Genomic DNA, 21,888 nt, shown 5'->3' on the forward strand with positions numbered 1-21,888 from the left:
CTGTGTTCGGAGGAATGGGGTCTTTGGGCCTAGTCCCACCTCCCACTAAGGCTATTTGCTCTGTAGCAGGCTAGCTTTCCTTCATATTGCTAGGCTGGTTACCTAATTGAGCAGTAGGACTTGTGGAGAACTTTTTTTTTTTTTTAAACTACTCAGTGCTGACAGTTTTATCCAGTGGATCCTGTTGTCCTCTCAGTTTTAAAAATCAAGTTTTATGGGGGTGCCTGGGTGGCTCAGTCAGTTAAATGTCCAACTCTTGATTTTGACTCAGGTCATGATCTCAGGGTCGTGAAATCGAGCCCCACATCTTAAGCGGAGCCTGCTTAAGTTTTTCTCTCTCCTCTGCCCCTCCTCCCTGCTTGCACACACACACACACACACACACACACACACACACACTCTCTCTCTCTCTCTCTCTCTCTCTCTCTCCTCCCACCCCCATCTCAAAAAAAATGAATGGATGGATGGTTAAATAAATAAATAAATACATAAAATGTTTTTATTCGGCCCACTTTTCCTTTCATTGTATCAGAGACATATGGGATAAGGCCGTGATAGATTTTTTGGGCTGTTTCTCAATTGTAAATGTTGTATATAATTAGAAGTGATTCTTTCCAACAGGAAGTGTTGTTCTAAATAAATAATAATTTAGCTCTTCTTTTTCTTGTTGCTGTTTGTATTTCAACATATATTTGCAAACTATTAAACCCAAACTTTCTCAAATGGCCCTTTGCCATTGTATCATTTTCATATTGTCAAAAACATAATACGCTTTCTGCTGCAGACAAGCATCTTTTTCTGTCACTATAGGTATAGGTTCTTTGTGTGGCCTTTTCCTGTACAAAATAACACCTATCTCCGTTATTTCACATGTGCATATTGAGGATGAAAGTGAATGTCGTTATTGGAGAAATGTAAAGCTATTTATTTCCATTTTGTCTGATGTTTTTACATTGTTTGCTAGGAGGTGCGTCAGGGATTTGAATTAATTATAATTACTGAAGAGACATATACTGATTGAGCAAATAAAGTAGTAAGCCCATTTGTGGCAAGGCTGTCTAATTAAATTCTAACTTTGGGTAAGCTAGATGTGCATGAAAGATTAATTTTAAGAGGTTTTTATGACTTACTAAATAATGATTCAGTAAAATTTTTGAATTATATCATTAAGAAATATTGAATCTTAAAGTGATAAAACACTTAGACTTGAACATGCTACTGTGTAGAAATTTGTGGGCTTTTAAAAACTATTTAGAATTAAGGACACACACACACACACAAAAGAATTAAGAACACAGAATAAAAATTTTAAGGTATATATTCACATTTAAGAAATTTGTAGTATTTAATCAACTGAAGCCCTGTAAGAAATGAATATGATATATGTACCTGAATTATTTCCTTCAATATTTGTACAATTTTATAATCTCAAAGTACTTCACTATCTCTGGAATCAAATTGTCCTTTGGGGTAGTGGAAGATTGTACCAACTTTTCTATATAATTTAGGAGAATGATAATAGCTGTACTGTAACCTTTTCTAGAGATACATCATCTAGTAATGGAGCCAAGTATACATTCTCCATTGAGTTTTAATTTTAAAAGTTGATATTAAATCTTAAAAAGACTCATTATATTATGGTAATTGATAGAGTTTAAAACATGTAACTCTTCTTTATGGTTTTAAAAAACCTATTTTTACTTTTAAAGCATATTGATTTTATTATATAAATGATTTAATAATGAAGAGGTCCCTATACTTACCCTAGGTGATGGGGCTTAGTTCATGCAAATTACTTTTCTCTGATATTATCATCATTATAGAAGCCATTGTTTGTATAATTAAATGCAAAGTGCTGTGTAACATTAATGATCTAAAGAATCCCACAATGGCTATGAAAATTCAAAATGGACACTTTACATTCCATTATGCTTTAAGATGGCTGGATTGTACTTATGTGAGAGCACCTTCTGGTATGTGCTGTAAGCATCCTGAGGCTGGATGAGAAGAGGATGCAATGGCTTTTCTCTCTCAGTGACTGAGATAGAGACCTTTCTTTCCTATTGCCTCTGCTTTTCAGTTTTGTTTATTTGAAGGAATGATTTATCCAGAGATCTGCCTGATCCGATTAATGACTTGGGTAACAGTATGAGGAATAACCGACATCTGTATAACAGTTTGCAGTTCACAGAATATTTTTAACATGCTTTATTTTTACTTTCTATGCCCTACCATTCTCATTTCTCTTTTATGGCTAAGGAAATTGACTTTCAGAGAGGTTATGGGCTTGCCCAAGGTTGCACAGCTCAAGGCTGGCAGGCCCACGGTCCAGACCAGTTCTGTAGACTCTGCAAGGAGTTATCAGGCAAATATAACTCTTGATGGTAAAAACTGATAGTATCAGGAACTACTTTCTGAATTTAAGACTTTGAGAAAATGGTTGTTATTCGTGGTGCAGTTTATGGATAGGCTTTCATATTTTATCATCATCCTCCCGCCTCCCCATTTTGTAAAACTTCTTACCTGTATTTGAACAGGTTGATTATCTTGGAAACAAAAGAATTATCCAAGGCTATTACTCAAATCTCACTTGATAACAGATTGTTTAAACCAATAGCTGTAGGCATTTTATTTTTTCAAAAGTGGAAGAAGATTCTGTCAGACAGCACATCAAAATATGGAGGATTTGTTTTTAATAGAGAAAACCTTTCCTGAGAGCAACAACCCCCTTTCCTGTTTTGGGTCCAGGACTTGAGATTTACATTTACCATAGATGCTGTTGAAAGAAAAATTATGAAAATCACTAGCCTAAGAAAAACCAATGGAAGTGATATTTTCTGTGCTGTGTTACACTCTTGAAATGATTATAGTTACAGTCTGGCTCATTCCATGGTACTTAGTAACAAAGTTATTTTGTTTGAGGCTCTCAGATATATGAAGTGTCTGTGGAAGTGAAGGTGGGTTAGTTTTGGTTTTCTGAGGGCTAGAACTAAGACCAGTGGATAAAATCTGCAAGAATGTATGTACCTCAGTAGAAGGAAACCTGTTTCAGCCATCAAAACTGTTTGCCCAGAGACTGAAGTAAAGGGTTCACCTCTAAAGGTGGCAAGGAATTCATCAGTAAAGGTGTTCAGGAGAGATTGTAGGACAGTCATTTGGTGAAAATGTTTTAGAGGGGACAAGTCTTAAAATTCCTTGCCATTTTAAAGTGTGTGAGTGGTAGTAAAGTTGTGTGTTTTGTTTGTTTGCTTAAGTCTTTGAATGTGAAAGCAGGGGGAAAAAGGAAACCTAATAAACAGCCGGCATTTCTTCAGTATGGCATTTCTTCAGCATTCAGTATGGACGAGAGAGAAAAAGCACAGTAGCAAGTGCTTTTAATATGCATGGTAATCATTCAATCCTTTCAACAGCTCCATGAGGAGGTACTTTTATAATCTATTTCTGTGCGGAAATAGTGATGGCAGAGAGGTTAAATAAAATTGTCCAAGGACAGACAGTAAATGGCATTGCTGAGAATTGAACTCAGGTCTTTGTGACTCTACAGCTTAATGCTTTTAACTACCACACTGCACTGCTTTACTAGCTCCTTTTAATATAATAAGGATCCTGAAAGTACCTACATCAGAACTCGACCTTGTTAAAGAAAGAGTGACAGTTGACGTTCTTAATAATAAAAGCTTAATGGAACCAAGGTTGGTGATTCAGAGGAAATTAATGAGATTTTGTCGATTTTATTTTAAACTTAACTTGTCAGAAAATAGTGTCCAGTGACAAACTGTAGAAATGTTTTTGATAAATTAACTTGACTACAGGTGCCAGATCAGGGAAATGTTAATTTAATAGCCTTTAAACGTTCCAGATTTATTGAGGGTTAAGATAGCACTACAAAGCCAAGCTCCTAGCTCTGAATGGATTTGTCATAGAACTTTATACAAAATCTATTCATAAGTTCAGTGCGACCGTTTTGAATGTGAAAGTGAGTTTTTTCTCTGAGTCCATAAAGCCAGCATTTTATTGAGGGTAAAAGCTAATCTCTGCTATTTGGGGTGTTTTGCCCCCCTCCCCATATAGAACTTCTTTACTTCTCATAGCCAGTTAAGCCTGGCTTAGACCAGATTTAGAGCAGATTTTGCTGAACATCATTATTACTCTGAACAAATAAAGTCCCTTAATAATCATCAGAGTAAGAATCATTTCAGACCTCTGTACCAAGTGATGCCATATTTTTAAAGACTAGGCTATAGTTAGTTCCCCACTGGGCATGGAGTGTACTTAAAAAAATAATAATAAAATAAAAAAATAAAGACTAGGCCATAACGTGATATAGCATCCTTTGGTCCTTGCTGAGGGAGTTGGGAGGGAAGATACTGGTGAAAGGGACTGCAGCCATTCCTTTAAGAGAGTTTTAACTTTTGAAGGCTACAAATAACCCTTTCATCAATTTGCATTATTACATTGTCCACATACACTGATATATTTATTTCTGCATTAAAATTGCATATAATGATCTGCTTGTACAGTTGTGACTAATGGAATAATGTTGCCTGCTTTTTGTCTCTTTAATTGCAGAAGCCAAACTGTCTACCCTTTTTGTTTCTTTCCCTTGATAGAGAAATTGAACACTTAGCAACAGTTTTAGATCTGATATTCAATTTATTACTGACAAACCTTGATGTTAAGTTGTCCTGCTAACTGAACCTTCTGTCCTTCAGACTTAATTCAGCTAATTCACTTTATTATTTTTTAAAAGATTTTAATTAATTAATTAATTAATTAATTATTGAGAGAGAGAGAGAGAAAGCACCAGCAGCGGGAAGGGGCAGAGGGAGAGGAAGAATCTCAGGCAGACTCCGTGCTAAACACAGAGCCTGACATAAGGCTCTATCTCATGACCCTGAAATCATGACCTGAGTCGAAATCTGGAATCAGACGCTCAACTGACTGAGCCACCTAGATGCCCCCAACTAACTCACTTTATATGGATGTTTCTTAGTTCAAGATTATTTTAAACTGAATACTATTTATTCTACTTATTTTCCCTATTTTGGAAACTATCAGGTGCATAATTTTGAAATTAATTTTATGATAGGCAGCAAATTGTATGCTATTTCAATTAATGGGATCAGTTGAGAAAAACCTGGTTATGGATTGTAATGTTTAATTCATTATCATGTTCAAATTCTATATATTTCAATTCTGTATTAATTCATATTCTATATACTGAAGTTATTTTAAATTTTTAAGCTTTTACATTTTATGAACTACCTATTAATTGGATGATCTATGGTTCATAATATTGCTGTTTCACTTTGACCCAGTGATCTACTCTGAGGAATACGTGCACAAACATTTAATAAGAAAATGTTTATGGGGGGCAGCCCAGATGGCTCAGCGATTTAGCGCCTCCTTCAGCCCAGGGCCTGATCCTGGAGACCTGGGATCGAGTCCCACATTGGATTCCCTGCATGGAGCCTACATCTCCCTCAGCCTATGTCTCTGCCTCTCTCTCTCTCCCTGTGTCTCTCATGAATAAATAAATGAAATCTTTAAAAAAAAAAAAAAAGAAAGAAAGAAAATGTTTATGGGAATGTTATTTATAGTAGTGAAATATTAGAAACAATGTTCATATTTAACAGTAGAAAAATAGGTTGATAGTACCTCTGTATGCTATGATATACAGGTATTTAAAATCATATGATGAAGGAATATTAATCATTTATTCCATGAATATAAGTAACTACTATATGTCAGGTCTGTTATTTTTTTTTAAGGTTTTATTAATTTACTCATGAAAAACACAGAGAGAGAGGCAGAGACACAGGCAGAGGGAGAGGCAGGCTCCCTGTGGGGAGCCCGACGCAGAACTCGATCCTGGGACTCCGGGATCAGACCCTGAGCCAAAAGCAGATGCTCAACCGTTGAGCCACCCAGACATCCCATATCAGGCTTGTTATTAGGTGCTGAGTGTATTTTAGAGAAGAAAGAGGAGGGGGTTCCTTAAGAACAGCGTCTGGGAAATAGAAAAGTTATAGCCAGTTTATGTGGAGCAGGAGAGAAGTGGTAGGTCTTTAGGTCTGGTGGGTCTATTATGAAAGATAGTCTGAGGAATCCTTTGATAAACTAATGCCCGACCCCTACTACATTCTAGGCCCTAGGAGAATGCAAAATAACCGAGGCACAGTTTTTCCCTTTGCAGTACACATACTTGCATGAGAAGGTGGGAAGAAGGTAGTGAGGGTAGGTAGAGAAAAAGTGAAACCATAGGCTGTGCAAATTAAACTTCTAGGGAGCAGAGCAGAGGGAATTTGGACTTCCACCTTCTTGGAAGAGGAGACATTTGAAATTAAGAGAAAAGGGGATACATTTCTTGCTCAGTGACTGTGTGCTAGGCATTTTATGTACATCTTATTTGTTTTGCCCATTAAAGGAATAGAGGTTCTGAGAGGTGCAGTTACTTGTCTAATATCTAAAGTCTAGAGGCTAAGGAAGTGGCAGAGCTAGGATTCAAGCCTGGATCTGGCTGACCACAGATCTTGTGCTCTTTACTGTTCAGTGCAAACTCTAGCAGTGATACCCTGGGACCAGAATGTGATGGTGGATATTAAATGCCATCCTAAGGAACAGGCATGTTGACGCTGGGGAAAGGCATCATATACTTCTTTCTGAGTTGGTGACGGGCCTGATCAGTGATTTGAGTCAAATCACATTGATCGCCAGAGGAAGATAACAGTATGGAGGAGAGAAGAGCGATAGTTGGGAGACTGCTGCATGCAGTGGTCTCACCGAGGCATGATGAAGCTTGAACCAGGGCCATGCTACTGAGGGTGGGAGGAAGAAAGTTTTGAGAGACATTTCAGAGGCATTTGGATAGTGATGAGACAGAAGGAGGAGTTAAAATAAGGCCCTACCTTGAGTGACAGAGTGGGTGGGAAAGCCCTGACTGAGATGGAACAAGGAAGGAGAGACAAACTGATGAAGAAATCAGCCTTGGACCTGTTGAGCTTGGGACTCTGGCCTGCATTTGCAGAGCCATCAAGTTATGCAGAGGCCATGGGTCTTCTTGAATTGCATTTGTGTCAAGGAGGAATTGTTTTGCTATACAAAGTACTTTTCTTTTTGTTCTGAAACCTGAATTGGGGACATTCCTTGATTTAGAGGCTACTCTGGAGAGTGTTGTTCAACTCCAAATTTGTCAACCCATTGTAGGTTTATTACTTTTATTATTTATTTAAAATAGAAATTATGTAGCCTGCCACAGGGAGGTATCTGAGTTATTTTTTCCAACAGCCTGTCATAGCACCTGGCACAGAGTGTGCTCTTAATAAATTCTGCCAGATGACTTACCAGAGGCTACATTTTCAAAACTGATCCTCTTTCTCTTGTGTAAAACTCTTAAGCCCTTCATGGTGGTTCTTTCTGTATCTTTTTTCATTTATAATGGTAACATTTACTGTTTTGTTTCTGATTGTGAAAATAATACATGCTCATCATAGAAAATGCAGAAAAATATAAAGTAGAAAATTAAAATCACTCACAATCCCATGTTTCAGAGAGAACTCCTGTTCACTTTTTTTGTATATTGGTATAGTATATGTTTAAATACAATAAGCATCTTTTCTCTAGGTTAATGATTCTGTTGAATGGAAGGGTACTTTTTGTTTTTTTAAAGCTGGGAGACCTTTGCCAACCTGTTTTAGTCTGGGTTGGTTTGAGCTTTCACGACAGCCTGTACTTTCCCTCTTTTAAAGCTTTTATCCCGTAATACAATGTAGACTCTTCAGCGGACTGTGAGTTTGTTGAGGGTCAATCTGCATTGAGTCTTACTTGATATTGTCTTCACAGAGTTCAGCATGGTGTTTCATTGGGTGTTTGTTGCATGCATGAGTGACTGAGAAAGATGCTGCTAATCCATTTTTCCATCTTTTTGTGCACCACTTCTTTGTGTTCTAATTATGCCTCCATTTCTCCGATTCTGTATTGTGGAACACATAAATTGCCATGCAGTGGAACTGTATAATATGACCTTTGTTTATTGCTAGTTGCTTTTTAATAGTTAGATGTTAGATCTTTGGAATATTGCTTGCCTTGATGTGTGATGAATACTTTTAATCCTTTGGTCACCTTTTTTTATATATAAGTTAATTACTTTCTATTATGTTGATGGATTATTTTATGTTTTAGATGATTCCCTCTAAATATTGCAGCATGGGAACTATTAGGTAGAGCTAACTGCCATCACCTTGAGTTTTTTTAGAAGAGGTTCCTTATTAAAAAAATACATAATTTCGGAGTTTGTCCAAGGCACTTTCCCCCTGTCATCAGTGCCTCAAGGTGGAATTAGAAGATTAAAAAGATAAAGTGCTTCATTCATTTAATAAGTATCTACCATATTTATTCACATAGTTTTCCCCACACTTGCTATTTCACCATGAAATAAAGAGGATAAAGGGATTCATAGGAGTACTCTGTAACTATCTGCCCTGTAGTCCAGCTGACAGTAGCAGAGTTCTCTGGAGTCTTGGTTCCCTAATACTTCCCCTTGGGCAGCTCCTCAGAATTCATTCTTTTGTAGGAAACTGCTTTAGGAAGTGGGTTTGTGAGAAAGTCAGGATGAAGGAGGTAGATTCAAGCCTTGAGACTTTTAGAAGATGTTTTTACATTTAGAGGAACTTAAGAGAAAGAAGTCATTGGTGTTTCAAGTAGAGGCTTTGGAGTCAGATGCGAATTTGACCTCTGCTCTTCCACCTTAGTTGTGGGAGCTTGAGGATGACTATAGCCGACTATAGCCGTATAAGCCTTTTCTTGTCTATAATATTAGGTTAATGATAGAATTCTACCTCTTGCAGTGATTGTGAGAATTAAATGAGCTAATTTACACAAACATTTACCAGAGCTTATTTAACAGTTGGTTCTAAAGAAATGCTAGCTCTTGTTATAATAATAAGTATTATTAGGGCTACTTTCAGCATCCATCTTTGTCCTCATGTGACTCTGTAATCGGCCTGAGTAATAGAAATGGGTCTTATTTTATTTTATTTTTTTAATTTATTTATTTATTCATGAGAGACACAGAGAGAGGGGCAGAGACATAGGCAGGCTCCTTACAGGGAGTCCGATGTGGGACTTGATCCCCGGACCAGGGATCACACCCTGAGCCAAAGACAGACGCTCAACCACTGAGCCACCCAGGCATCCCGAAATGGGTCTTCTTTTAAAACTTAGGCTCTTTCTGGCACATTGCTCTGCATTTCGAAAGCACTTTACAGTTTGTGAAGCACATTCACATTTCTCATTGTGATTCCTATAGGCCCTCAGAAGGAAGGAGGAATAAACCAGATTGGGTTGGGCCTGCAAACGAGGTTGAAAGGAGAGTGATAAAGAGGGCAGTAAACCCACTGCAGAAAGCTTACCATTGTTTTAATTTTAACCTATTTTGACTGTCTGACAAGGTCACAACACTTGCTAATTTAGTTCATCATTGGCAACTTAGCTGGTCATTGGAATTAGTATGTCCCAGCTGAAAAACATGCATGAGTGTATGTACATTTATGTGTGTGCATGCATGAGTGAGAGAGAGAGAGAAGGAGCATTATTGTAAGAGAATTTCTTTTTTATTATTTTTTATTATTTGTTTTAGAACAGAGGCAAGACTGAAAAAAGTCAAGGAATCTAATACTAGATTCTAGGTCATATGAGAAGCGAAATTTTTCTAAAAGTTTTTAGAACTCATTTTATGTGTCTCCTTACCCAAGTTCTGATCTTTTTTTCCCCCCCACCCTAGAGTTAGTTAAAGATGGAACCATTTGATTGCTCAAGTACTCCTTCTACTACTACCAGGAAACAGACCTTTAGAGGAAGGACAAGATAGATGGATGGAGGAAACAAACATTTGTTGAGTTATGGCCATGTTGTTCTGGTAGGCATTTTGAGTCATCCATGCATTCATTCTGTAGTTTAGCAGATTTTTTTGGAGAGTTGTGCACGTTCCAGGCACAGTGCTAGCCATTGTGAATAGAGCAGTAAACAAAGCAGACATTATTATAGCTGCTCTCATGGAAGGTCAGAGGCCAGTGAGGAAAACATACACTGAAGGTGTACATAAATAAATATATAATATCAAATTGTTTAGTACTGTGAAGGAAGTGAACAGGTTTTATGTGAGAGATTAACTATAGAAACTTCTTTCCATAGGATTATCAGTGAAAGCCTCTGAGGAGGTGTCATGAGCTGAGCCTTCAATAATAATATTAATACCAGTAATAAAAATCCTTACAAGAGTTCTGTGATAGGTAGGTCATATCATTATCATTTTACATAGGAGGAAATAGAAGAACAAGGAGATTAAGGAACCTGCTCAGACCATACTTTAGAGAAGTATGAGATCGTGAGAAAGAGCCTTCTAGATACAGTGAATGCACTTGCTGTGGTCTTGAAAGTGGGAGAGACAAGTGTACACACACACACACACACACACACACACACACACACACACATCCAGGGCACTTCTAGAAGGCCAGCATAGCTAAAGTATGATAAGCAGGCCAAGGAGCAGCAATAAATGTTGTTGGGAGAGGTAAGCAGGGGTCAGATCATGCAGTGCTTTGCTGGACATTGCAGGAGATTTTGATTTTATTCACAGTAAAATACACATGGGAGACATTGTTGAATTTAAGCAGAGATATAATACCAAATTTGAGTTAAAAAAAACATCTAGCTTGTGTGTCAAGAACAAATATAAGTAGGCAAGGGCACAGGAGGTGCCCTATTAGAACAGTCCAGGGGAGGGGATCCCTGAGTGGCGCAGTGGTTTAGCGCCTGCCTTTGGCCCAGGGCACGATCCTGGAGACCTGGGATCGAATCCCTCGTCGGGCTCCCGGTGCATGGAGCCTGCTTCTCCCTCTGCCTATGTCTCTGCCTGTGTGTGTGTGTGTGTGTGTGTGACTATCGTAAATAAAAAAAAAAAAAAAAAAAAAGAACAGTCCAGGGGAAACATCGTGGTATTTTGATGGCAGTGGAGATAGAAGTGGAATGGTTTTGAAATACATATTTTTCAATGTTTTTTTTTTATTTTTTTATTTTTATTTTTATTTTTATTTATTTATTTTTTTATGATAGTCACACAGAGAGAGAGAGAGAGAGAGGCAGAGACACAGGCAGAGGGAGAAGCAGGCTCCATGCACCGGGAGCCCGACGTGGGATTCGATCCCGGGTCTCCAGGATCGCGCCCTGGGCCAAAGGCAGGCGCCAAACCGCTGCGCCACCCAGGGATCCCCCATATTTTTCAATGTTTAAAATTGAATTAAAACTCACTTACAGGGGGTACCTGGGGGGCTCAGTGCTTGAGTGTCTGCCTTCGGCTCAGGTCATGATCTGGAGTCCTAGGACGATCCTCTCTGCCTATGTTTCTGCCTCTCTCTCTGTGTCTCTCATGAATAAATAAATAAAATATTTTTTAAAAACTCATTACATAGAATTTACTATTTTAGTGTTATTCAACTGTATAATTTTGTGGTTTTCAGTATATTCACAATATTATACAGCTATCACCACTGTCTAATTCCAGAACAATTCCATCACCCCAAAAAGAAACTTCATACTTCTCAATTCCCCATGCCCTCCCACCCCATATCCTGACAACCACTAATCTTTTTGTTTCTGTTGATTTGTGTATTCTGGACATTTCATATTAGTGGGTTCACTTTTATGAAATGGCTTCCTTCTTTTATACCTGGCTTCTTTTCTCTTAGCATATGCTTTCAAGCTTTATTCATGTTATAGCATGTGTCAATACTTCATACCTTTTAATGGCTGAGTAATATTCCATTGTATACATTTTATCAGTTCATCAGTTCATGGGCTTCTGGATTGTTTTCTTTCTTTGGTTATTATGAATAATGCTCTTATATGTACACTTACTTATACTTTTTTTTTTTTTACGTATACGTTTTTATATGAACATATGTTTTCAGTTCTCTTAAGTACACCTAGGAATGGCATTGCTAAGTCATATAGTAACTATATGTTTAAGTTTTGAGAAACTGACAAACTATTTTTCCAGGATGACTGCATTGTTTTACATCCCCACTAACGATGTAGGAGAGTTCGAACTTCTCCATATCCTTGCTAATCATTCCTATTTCTCCTACTTAAAAAAAAAAAAATTACCATCCTAGTGAGTGTGAAGTGGTATCTCATTGTGATTTGTATTTGCATTTCTTTAATGAATAATGATGTTGAACATTTTTTCATGTATTTATTGGCCATTTGGATATTTCCTTTGGAGAAATGTTTATTCAAGTTCTTTGCCCTTTTAAAGATTGGATGGGCTGCCTGGGTACTCAGTTAAGTACCTGATTTTTCATTTTGGCTCAGGTCATGAGATTGAGCTCCTCATGAGGCTTAGTGGGGAGTCTGTTTGGGATTCTCTCTTCCCTCTCTCTTTGCCCCTTCCCCTGCTTGCTCTCTCTCTCTCTTGCTTTCGCTCTCAAATAAATAAATAAATCTTTAAAGATTGGATTGTCTTTTTTTTGTTGTTGTTGAGTCGTAAGAATTATATATTATAGGTACTAAATTTTTGTCAGATACATGATTGGCAAATATTTTCTCCCATTCTGTGGGTTGTCTTTTTACTTTCTTGATAGTATCCTTTGAGGCACAAAAGTTTTTAATTTTTTTTTAAAGATTTATTTATTTATTTATTCAGAGAGAGCGAAAGAGAGGCAGAGACACAGGCAGAGAGAGAAGCAGGCTCCATGCAGGGACCCGACGTGGGGCTCCATCCCGGGTCTCCAGAATCCCACCCCAGGCTGCAGGCGGCACTAAACCACTGCGCCACCGGGGCTGCCCAAAAGTTTTTAATTTTTTTAAAGTCCAGTTTATTTCATTTCTTTTAGTGTCTTGTTAAAGAAATCATTGCCTAATCCAAGGTCATGAAGAAGTTACATGCATGTTTTCTTCTAAAAGTTTTCTAGTTTTAGCCTTAAAGTTAAGTCATTGATCCATTTTGAATTAATATTCGTATATGATGTGAAGTAAGTTCATTCTTTTGTGTGTGGCTATCCAGTTGTCCCATTTGCTGAAAAGACTGTTTTTTCCTCTGTTGAAATATATTTTTGTAGTAGACACTAGAACTTACTAAGGGAGTAGGTAGAAGGAAGGAGGAAGAAAGAAGAATCAAGACTACTGATTTCAGCAATGGGGTTAGTAGTGGTAACACTGAAATGAAGGAGAGTGTTGTTATTTGGGGTGACACAGAGTTAGGGATAGTGAAAAATTTAGATTTGAACTTAAGTTTTAACTCATCTGTGACACTTTTCTGCCTACTGTGTAAACAGTGTAAACAGTTTGATGTATGAATTTGGAATTCAAGAGAGAAGTTTGGGATGGAGATAAGATTTGAGTGTCAACAGGATATAGATTGTACTATAGCTTTGGGACTGTGAGATCACCCATGGAAGAAATACACAGAAAGACAAAAGAGAGCCCAATCTAGAGGCCAAGGAATGCTAACAGATACTGTAGAGGTAAAGAAATCTGCAAAGGAGACTGAGAGACCAAAGAGGATTTACAAAAACAATGTATGTCATAGAAGCCAAGAAAGGGAGAGGTTGATAATGTAGAAGAAGAGTAAAGTAAATGAAGGAGTAAAGTTCTTGTGAAAGTGAGAGCCAAAGGGACACAGAACATGAGTAGAGAGATTAACCTTTAATGAGATGTGTGACACTCCAGTGTCGGGGGTATGTGTGGTTAAATCTGAGTAAGTCTGTGAATTTAATTATGGGAGGATAAGAGAATTCCTTTCTGAAAGCTCTTATTTTCTTAATGAAGAATAAGAATATTTCTTGTTCCTTTGGCAGTACAAGGACAAAGGATAGGAGCTGAGGTCAAGGTGGGCTCATGAGAAGTTTGAGGAGAGAAGCCGAAGTATGCAGTGATGGTCTTGCATGGGGTGCAAATTGAATCAGGGGATGTAATAGGTTTGCTATACAATGCTGAGTGTTTTGAGATTTATCATCATGAATTTAAAGTCAATTCAATCTGTGCAGTTACATGATTTTTTTCCAGTAATGTTTCGCTGGGGAGTGCAGAGGGTTGGGTTCATCCGAGGCTGGCATTCTGCCAGTTGAGTCCCATGGAGGAAGAGAGTATTAAAACTGTATTTTTGAAAGATAGATTACAATGGTGGATCATGTAATCTGGAGGGTGAGGTGTTGGGAAATATAGGTGACATCATTTATAGTGATGAGTCAGTAAATTGTAAGTTGAAGAATTTGGGGGAACTACTTGAACAGGTGAGATGAAAATATATTAAAATATAATCAGTGAATAGATGTTCTAATTTGAGATTTTGGAGCTAGTTCAGATCCTGGTGTACCCACTGCAATAAGTGATTAAAGGTGGAGTGGAGGGCAGACCAAGTGGCTCAGCAGTTTAGCGCCGCCTTTAGCTGAGGGTGTGATCCTGGAGACTCGGGATCGAGTCCCACGTCTGGCTCCCTGCATGGAGCCTACTTCTCCCTCTGCCTGTGTCTCTCTGCCTCTCTCTTTATGTCTCTCATGAATAAATAAATAAAATCTTAAAAAAAAAAAAGGAGTGGATAAAAAGACGTGGGATGACATGGTCTAGGGATTGAGGCACTTGGCTATTATATGGATTGTTCCTTTAGATGGAGTTCCAAGAATGATGATAGGTGTTGGAGTGGAAAGAAGACTCAGTGAGGGAGAAGCATGACTAGAAGATTGGTGGGTAACAGAAACAAAAAAGTAGAGGGAGAGGTTAGTATAGTTGTAGGGCTTGGGTCTCAAAGCAACACGGATTTTTGCAAGAAAGGGAAGTAATAGTTTGGAAGTAGGGGGACAAGAATACCTATCCAACCTCCTATCCTGGAGGACTTAGGGATTAAAAAGAAAAAATGCAGAACAGTCTTCTGGGCAGCAGAGGAAACAGTATCTTCAATGACTAGCATGTGTCAGTTAAGACAAAGAGGTGGAAGGAGTGTTTTTTTAAAAGAAGCGATTTATGGAAGTTTGTTGATTAGTACAGGAGTTTCAGAAGGCATGGAAGTTTCAGGAGAGAGAAGGGGTGAGTATGTGGAAGGGATTGAGGATGTAGAGAACAGTGTGGTTAGGACAGTAATAGAAGATGAGGAACCCTTGAACTTCAGTGCAGATGGCTGAAATAAACAGATGGACTGCATAGGGGAATTAACCCCCCTAGTCCCTGAGAAGGCAAACCCTTGGTTCCAGTGCTGCAGGCCTAAATGCTTCCTCATGAAGTGTGATAGCTTTCCATGCAGCTTATCACAAAGTCTCAAAGAGTGATACGGCAATTTTCAGGGAGGGCAGCTAATGTGTGGGTCTAATGGTGACTTGTCTAAAGCCACAGTGAATAAGTAGCAAAGCATATCACCTGACACCAAATATCAGGTCTGTTTACTACTCTTATTTTGTTTATTTTGGTTGTAGTGCTCATTTGGTCATTTACCTTACTACAGGCAGAGCTGGATCTATTAGACCATTAGAAAATGAAAATTAAAGGGGAAAAAAGACCTTAAAACTAGACAGTGTTTCTTCTCTGGGACCATTTCAAGCTCTTAAAGAGATCTCTGCTGGAGGATGAGAAATGGCTGGTGAGCAGTCATTGGGGCCCATTGGGATCTGCATGACCATGACTGAATGCTTTACCCTCATGTGTGTGTTTTGTCCACAGGGTCACGTAGGCACGACAGCAACCAAGAAGATCGACGTCTACCTCCCCCTGCACTCAAGCCAGGACAGGCTGCTGCCAATGACTGTGGTGACAATGGCCAGTGCCAGGGTGCAGGACTTGATTGGGCTCATCTGCTGGCAGTACACAAGTGAAGGACGGGAGCCGAAACTCAAGTAATCCTTCCTCTTTTTGGCTGCTCTAGTTTCTGGCTTCTTCTGGCCACCCCTGTTGCATTTTGGGCCCAGTTAGTCTTTCTAGGCATTGGTCTGGGAACCAGATGCCCACACAGATCCAGGTCAGGTTGCTTACCAGATTTTGGGCCTGTGTAGCTCAGGCGTATTTCAGAATCTGCTTACAAAGTAGGCTGATAAGTTTGTGAATCCAGACACGAGGAAATATATTTTAGCAGTTTCAAAACCCTTTTGTGATGCTTGCTGGCAAAAGTTGCATGGGAGACCATAGGAGGGAACTAATATTTGTTGAACACCTACCATGAGTTGAGTACTAATGCTGACCTCTGCATACCCAATTTCTTGTTTAACTCTCCTGGTCTCTGTGAAATAAGCATTATGATCCTGATTCTGTAAAAGAGGAAATTCAGAAGCAGAGGATTGATATTTGCTAAAGGTCACACCAATGGGAGATGGCAGCTTCAAGATTTGACTCCTGGTCTGTTTAATGCTAAGGTTCTTGCATTATTTCCTTTTGGTCTGAATTATAGTTTTCTTTTTTATTGGTCAGTGGCACAGTTTTTCTCTCAGTCACTAATCTCTATTCGTGATTAAATAATTATATTAACAATATAGCACTTGAAAGTAGAATCTTTGCCTGTATAGCATAACTCGGACTTTAAAGTGCTTTGCCGCATTGATTCTCCTATACTTGAATGTCTTATCTGATAGCCATCCTCTTCTAGTTTTCTGTGCTCTCTTGATCAATAAGATTTGAGATACAGCAAAATGTAGTACATGCCTTCGTTTTGGAAATGAATTCTCATGGAGACTTTCTCTTCTCTTAGAATGGTCCAGTCTGTGGTCAGTTAGTTTTTTCTTCTTATGGTGCATTAAATTTGTATTTTAAATTACTCTTTGGGGGTACCTGGGTGGCTCAATTGGTTAAGCGACTGTTGATTTTGGCTTAGGTCTTGATCTCAGGGTCATGAGATCGAACCCCACATCAGGCTCTGCAGTCTGCTTGAGATTCTGTCTCTTTCTCTCCCTCTCCCGCTCCCTCTATTCACTCACTCTCTCTCTCCCTCTCTCAAAATCTTAAAAAAAAAATAGAATTATTCTTTCAAGTTCTTACTGACATTGCCCTCTACTTTGTCTGATTAAATTGTAAATATAAAGATAATCTCTACTATTCCTGGCAATAGAAAAAGCCTTTTCAACCACCTAGGTTCAGAAAAGGGTTGAGTCAGCAGTTCTGTCCAAGGCTGAGCTATTGTGTTATCCTTATAGGAGTCAAAGTGCTAGGGACTTGATACATGTTGTCTAAATTAACTAAGATATTGCTTAGTGCAGGCACTGAGACCAAGAGACACCTAGGATTGGCAAGGGTTACACAGTGAGTAATGAACAGAGTCAGGAGTTGAATTGTGACATAATGTTACAAATGAGGAAATTAAAGCTTAGAGAGGCTAAGCAACCTTCCTAAATCATACAGAAAGTGGTAGAACCGGCATTAAAACCTAAGGATCTCTCTTCAGAGCCCTAGCTCTTCACTGTTACATTATACTCCCTATGCTGTTATTACAGGTGATATTAAAATATTCATTGGACTCATACTTACTGGAGACACAGGCTAGAACTTGCCATACAGAAATGAAAAAGGCAGTTCATGCCCTCAGGGAGATTACCATCTAAGGTAAATATGCAGTAGTAGTACAATACAATAGCATGTAAAATCAGGTTCTGTGAGAGCATCTGACTCCATGGTTGGGGGTGAGAGTGTAGTCATGAAGAGTGGCCTTGATTAAGTGACATCTAAACTGAAAACTTAAGGAGTAGGGAAAAGTAATACAGCGAGGTTGAGAAGACGGCGTTCTGAAACACAGGGAACAGTGTGGACTTCAATTATGATGGTCTTTCAAATTCAGTCTTTAACAAAGAGATGTAAAAATATTCCATGCTCATGGATTGGCAGAATTAATATTGTGAAAATGTCAATGTTACCCAGGGCAATTTACACATTTAATGCAATCCCTATCAAAATACCATGGACTTTCTTCAGAGAGAACAAATTATTTTAAGATTTGTGTGGAATCAGAAAAGACCCCAAATAGCCAGGGGAATTTTAAAAAAGAAAACCATAGCTGGGGGCATCACAATGCCACACTTCAGGTTGTACTACAAAGCTATGGTCATCAAGACAGTGTGACTGGCACAAAAACAGACACATAGATCAATGGAACAGAATAGAGAATCCAGAAGTGGACCCTCAACTTTATGGTCAACTAATACTCGATAAAGGAGGAAAGACTATCCACTGGAAGAAAGACAGTCTCTTCTATAAATGGTGCTGGGAAAATTGGACATCCACTTGTCAAAATGCAGAAGAATGAAACTAGACCACTCTCTTTCACCATACACAAAGATAAACTCAAAATGGATGAAAGATCTAAATGTGAGACAAGATTCCATCAAAATCCTAGAGGCACAGGCAACACCCTTTTTGAACTCGGCCACAGTAACTTCTTGCAAGATACATCCATGAAGGCAAAAGAAACAAAAGCAAAAATGAACTATTGGACTTCATCAAGATAAGAAGCTTTTGCACAGCAAAGGATACAGTCAACAAAACTAAAAGACAACCTACAGAATGGGAGAAGATATTTGCAAATGACAGATAAAGGGCTAGTTTCCAAGATCTGTAAAGAACTTATTAAACTCAACACCAAAGAAACAAACAAACCAATCATGAAATGGGCAAAAGACATGCACAGAAATCTCACAGAGGAAGACATAGACATGGCCAAGAAGCACATGAGAAAATGCTCTGCATCACTTGCCATCAGGAAAATACAAATCAAAACCACAATGAGATCCTACCTCACACCAGTGAGAATGGGGAAAATTAACAAGGCAGGAAACAACAAATGTTGGAGAGGATGCGGAGAAAAGGGGAACCCTCTTACACTGTTGGTGGGAATGTGAACTGGTGCAGCCACTCTGGAGGTTCCTCAAAGAGTTAAAAACAGATCTGCCCTAGGACCCAGCAATTGCACTGCTGGGGATTTACCCCAAAGATGCAGATGCAATAAAACGCCAGGACCCCCATGTTTCTAGCAGCAATGTCCACAATAGCCAAACTGTGGAAGGAGCCTCAGTGTCCATCGAAAGATGAATGGATAAAGAAGATGTGGTTTATGTATACAATGGAATATTACTCAGCCATTAGAAACAACAAATACCCACCATTTGCTTCAACATGGATGGAACTGGAGGGTATTATGCTGAGTGAAATAAGTCAATCGGAGAAGGACAAACATTATATGGTCTCATTCATTTGGGGAATATAAATAATAATGAAAGGGAATAGAAGGGAAGGGAGAAGAAATGGGTAGGAAATATCAGAAAGGGAGACAGAACATGAAGACCCCTAACTCTGGGAAATGAACTAGGGGTGGTGGAAGGGGAGGAGGGCAGGGGGTGGGGGTGAATGGGTGACGGGCACTGAGGGAGGCACTTGATGGGATGAGCACTGGGTGTTATTCTGTATGTTGGCAAATTGAACACCAATAAAAAATAAATTTATTATAAAAAATAATAATAACAATAAAATAAAAATAATAAAAATAAAAAATAATAAAAATAATAAAAATAAAAAATAAAAAAATAAATTCAGTCTTTAAATTCTGTATTCTGTTCCAAATGCACAGCAGTGATAAATAAAATATTTACTTAAGTTAATTAACTAAAAGTTACTGTCATACTTGTACTTTAGTAACAAGATAAACATGCTGGTAGACTAAAAGCAGAACCAAAGTATGGAAGTAGGCAGCATGCACAGGTTGTTGATTCTTTTAGGGTGGTACTTCCCACAGAACATGTTGTGAATAAGTTTACCAGGGTGTGAAATACTGATTATTATCAGGCTTCAGGGTAGCTGGCAGGGCCTGGGGTGGTCAGAGCCCCCAGCTATATCATTTATGGGTGGGGAAGAGTGTCATCCACCTACCCCTGTGCTATACACATACTATTATTTTAAAAGTATGCCATGATGTCAGAAAAGAATGGGCAACACTGCTTGTGAGTATGGAGACCAAAGGAACTTCATGCCTGGATGGGGACCAGAGGAAGTCTCACTGCTGGAAATGAGGATCTTGGGTGGGATTGTCCTAACTATGAAAGGAAACTGAACAAAGCTGCCTGGATCTGTGGCTTGTTTAAAGTTGTGTTTCTGGGGTGGTGGAGGAGTAGAGATAACAGTGCGAGTAGGACCTGGCTATGACATGACTACCTTTATGATATCCCTAGTGTTTACAAGTGATAGGAACCCTGAGCTGTCAGGGTAAGACCTAGTTCTAGAGTGGAGCTCTCTGCTCGGACGGGGATGGAGGATGGTGGCAAAAACTGTAGAAACGGAGAGGGGTGGGAGATGAAGGGAGGGAGAGAGAGAGAGAAAAAAAAAAGAGAGAGAGAAACTGTTCCTATTCAAGAAGAGCTAGCAAATTAAAATTCCCAAACAAACACATATAGGTAGTACTAAGACAATAATCAGGAGATGGATGCACTTCCAGCGAAATATAGTAAAGCAATCTGAAAATTAACCTTAAATAAATATCTTCAAAATCTTCAAAGAGATGAAGGAATAACATCCCTGGTAAATTTCTGGAAATAGTGAAAGAAAACCAAACAGATGAGAATTAAGGGGTGGACTTAGAAGAGAACCAATGAAAAATCCTGGAAATATAAAATGCACTTATTAAAGTAACAACAACAGTCAGGAATAAACTCCTGACTGGGCACAGTTAAAGAAAATACCAGTGATTTCAACCTGGGATATAACACAAAAAAGATAAAGAGATACAGGGAATGAAACATGAGCGAGTTAAGAGACATGGAGGAAAGATGGAGAGCCTCCCGCTGGTGAGGCAGAGAATGGAGGGAATCTCAGAGAAACAGTATTCAAAAAGATAATGATACCAGAGTATTTCCCAGAATTGAAAGCAGATACAAGTGAGTCTTCATATTAAAAGCACATATACAGAGGCACCTGGGTGGCTCCATCAGTTAAGCCTCTGCCTTTGGCTTAGGTCATGATCCCAGGGTCCTGGGATCAAGCCCTGCATCGTACTTCCTGCTCAGTGGAAGCCTGCTTCTTCTTCTCCCTCTGCCGTTCCCCTTGCTTGTGCTCTCTGGCTCTAGCTCTCTGTCAAATACATAAATAAAATCCTTTAAAAGTAAAAATCATATACAAATGAAATGGAGGAAGGATAGCCTTTTCAACAAATGCTGCTGGAAAAACTGGACATCCATAAACCAAGAAAATCAGCATAAACATCATCTATCTTGTACAAAAGTGATTCGAAAATGAGTTGAGACTAAAATGTAAAACTATAAAATTTTAGGAGAAAGCAGAGCAGGGACACCTGGGTGGCTAGTGGTTGAGTGTCTGCCTTTGACTCAGGACTTGATCCCGGGGTCCTGGGATCGAGTCCCGCATCAGGCATTGCTCAGGGAGCCTGCTTCTTCCTCTGCTTGTGTGTCTGCTCTCTGTGTGTTTCTCATGAATAAATAAATAAAATCTTAAAAAGAGAGAGAGAGAGAAGAAACAAAATCTTTGGGACTAAGAACTAGATGAAGAGTTCTCATACATGGCACTGAAAGCAGGATCCATAACAGAAAACAAGATGGTCAATTGGACTTCATCAAAATTAAGAACTGTTCCTTTACAAAAGATCTTTACTTTCTTTCCATTCCAGAAGCTTTCAGGCAGCCATTCTCCCTTCTCCTTTCCCAGGGGCCAGAGTCTTCAGCTTCACCTGACTAAGGGAAATGAAGGGGGTTGGGAGGTGGGGTGTGGTGAGAGTCTTAATAGAATTTAAGGCAAAAAAAAACATCAGTAGGGATATTTTAGTAAACTACATAATGAAAAAAGAGACACAGCCCACCAAAATAATAATTATGACTGTGTAGGCACCTAGCAATATAGTCCCAGAATATTTTAAGAGAATTG

The 21,888-nt window shown here is 38.8% G+C and overlaps 1 protein-coding gene across 10 annotated transcripts in view; it reads left to right on the forward strand.

Moving 5' to 3' along the window:
* MAPKAP1 (MAPK associated protein 1) overlaps positions 1 to 21,888 on the forward strand; it is a 255,479-nt gene that overhangs the window by 101,139 nt on the left and 132,452 nt on the right. For all 10 annotated transcript variants that reach the window (XM_026009306.2, XM_072748606.1, XM_026009309.2 and 7 more), the window contains one exon: positions 15,709 to 15,881. In XM_026009306.2, coding sequence (XP_025865091.1) covers positions 15,709 to 15,881 — 173 coding nt within the window. The remainder of the gene's footprint in view (positions 1 to 15,708; positions 15,882 to 21,888) is intronic.

This window comes from Vulpes vulpes, chromosome 2 (genome assembly GCF_048418805.1).
Source record: "Vulpes vulpes isolate BD-2025 chromosome 2, VulVul3, whole genome shotgun sequence".
NCBI classification, from domain to species: Eukaryota; Metazoa; Chordata; class Mammalia; order Carnivora; family Canidae; genus Vulpes; species Vulpes vulpes.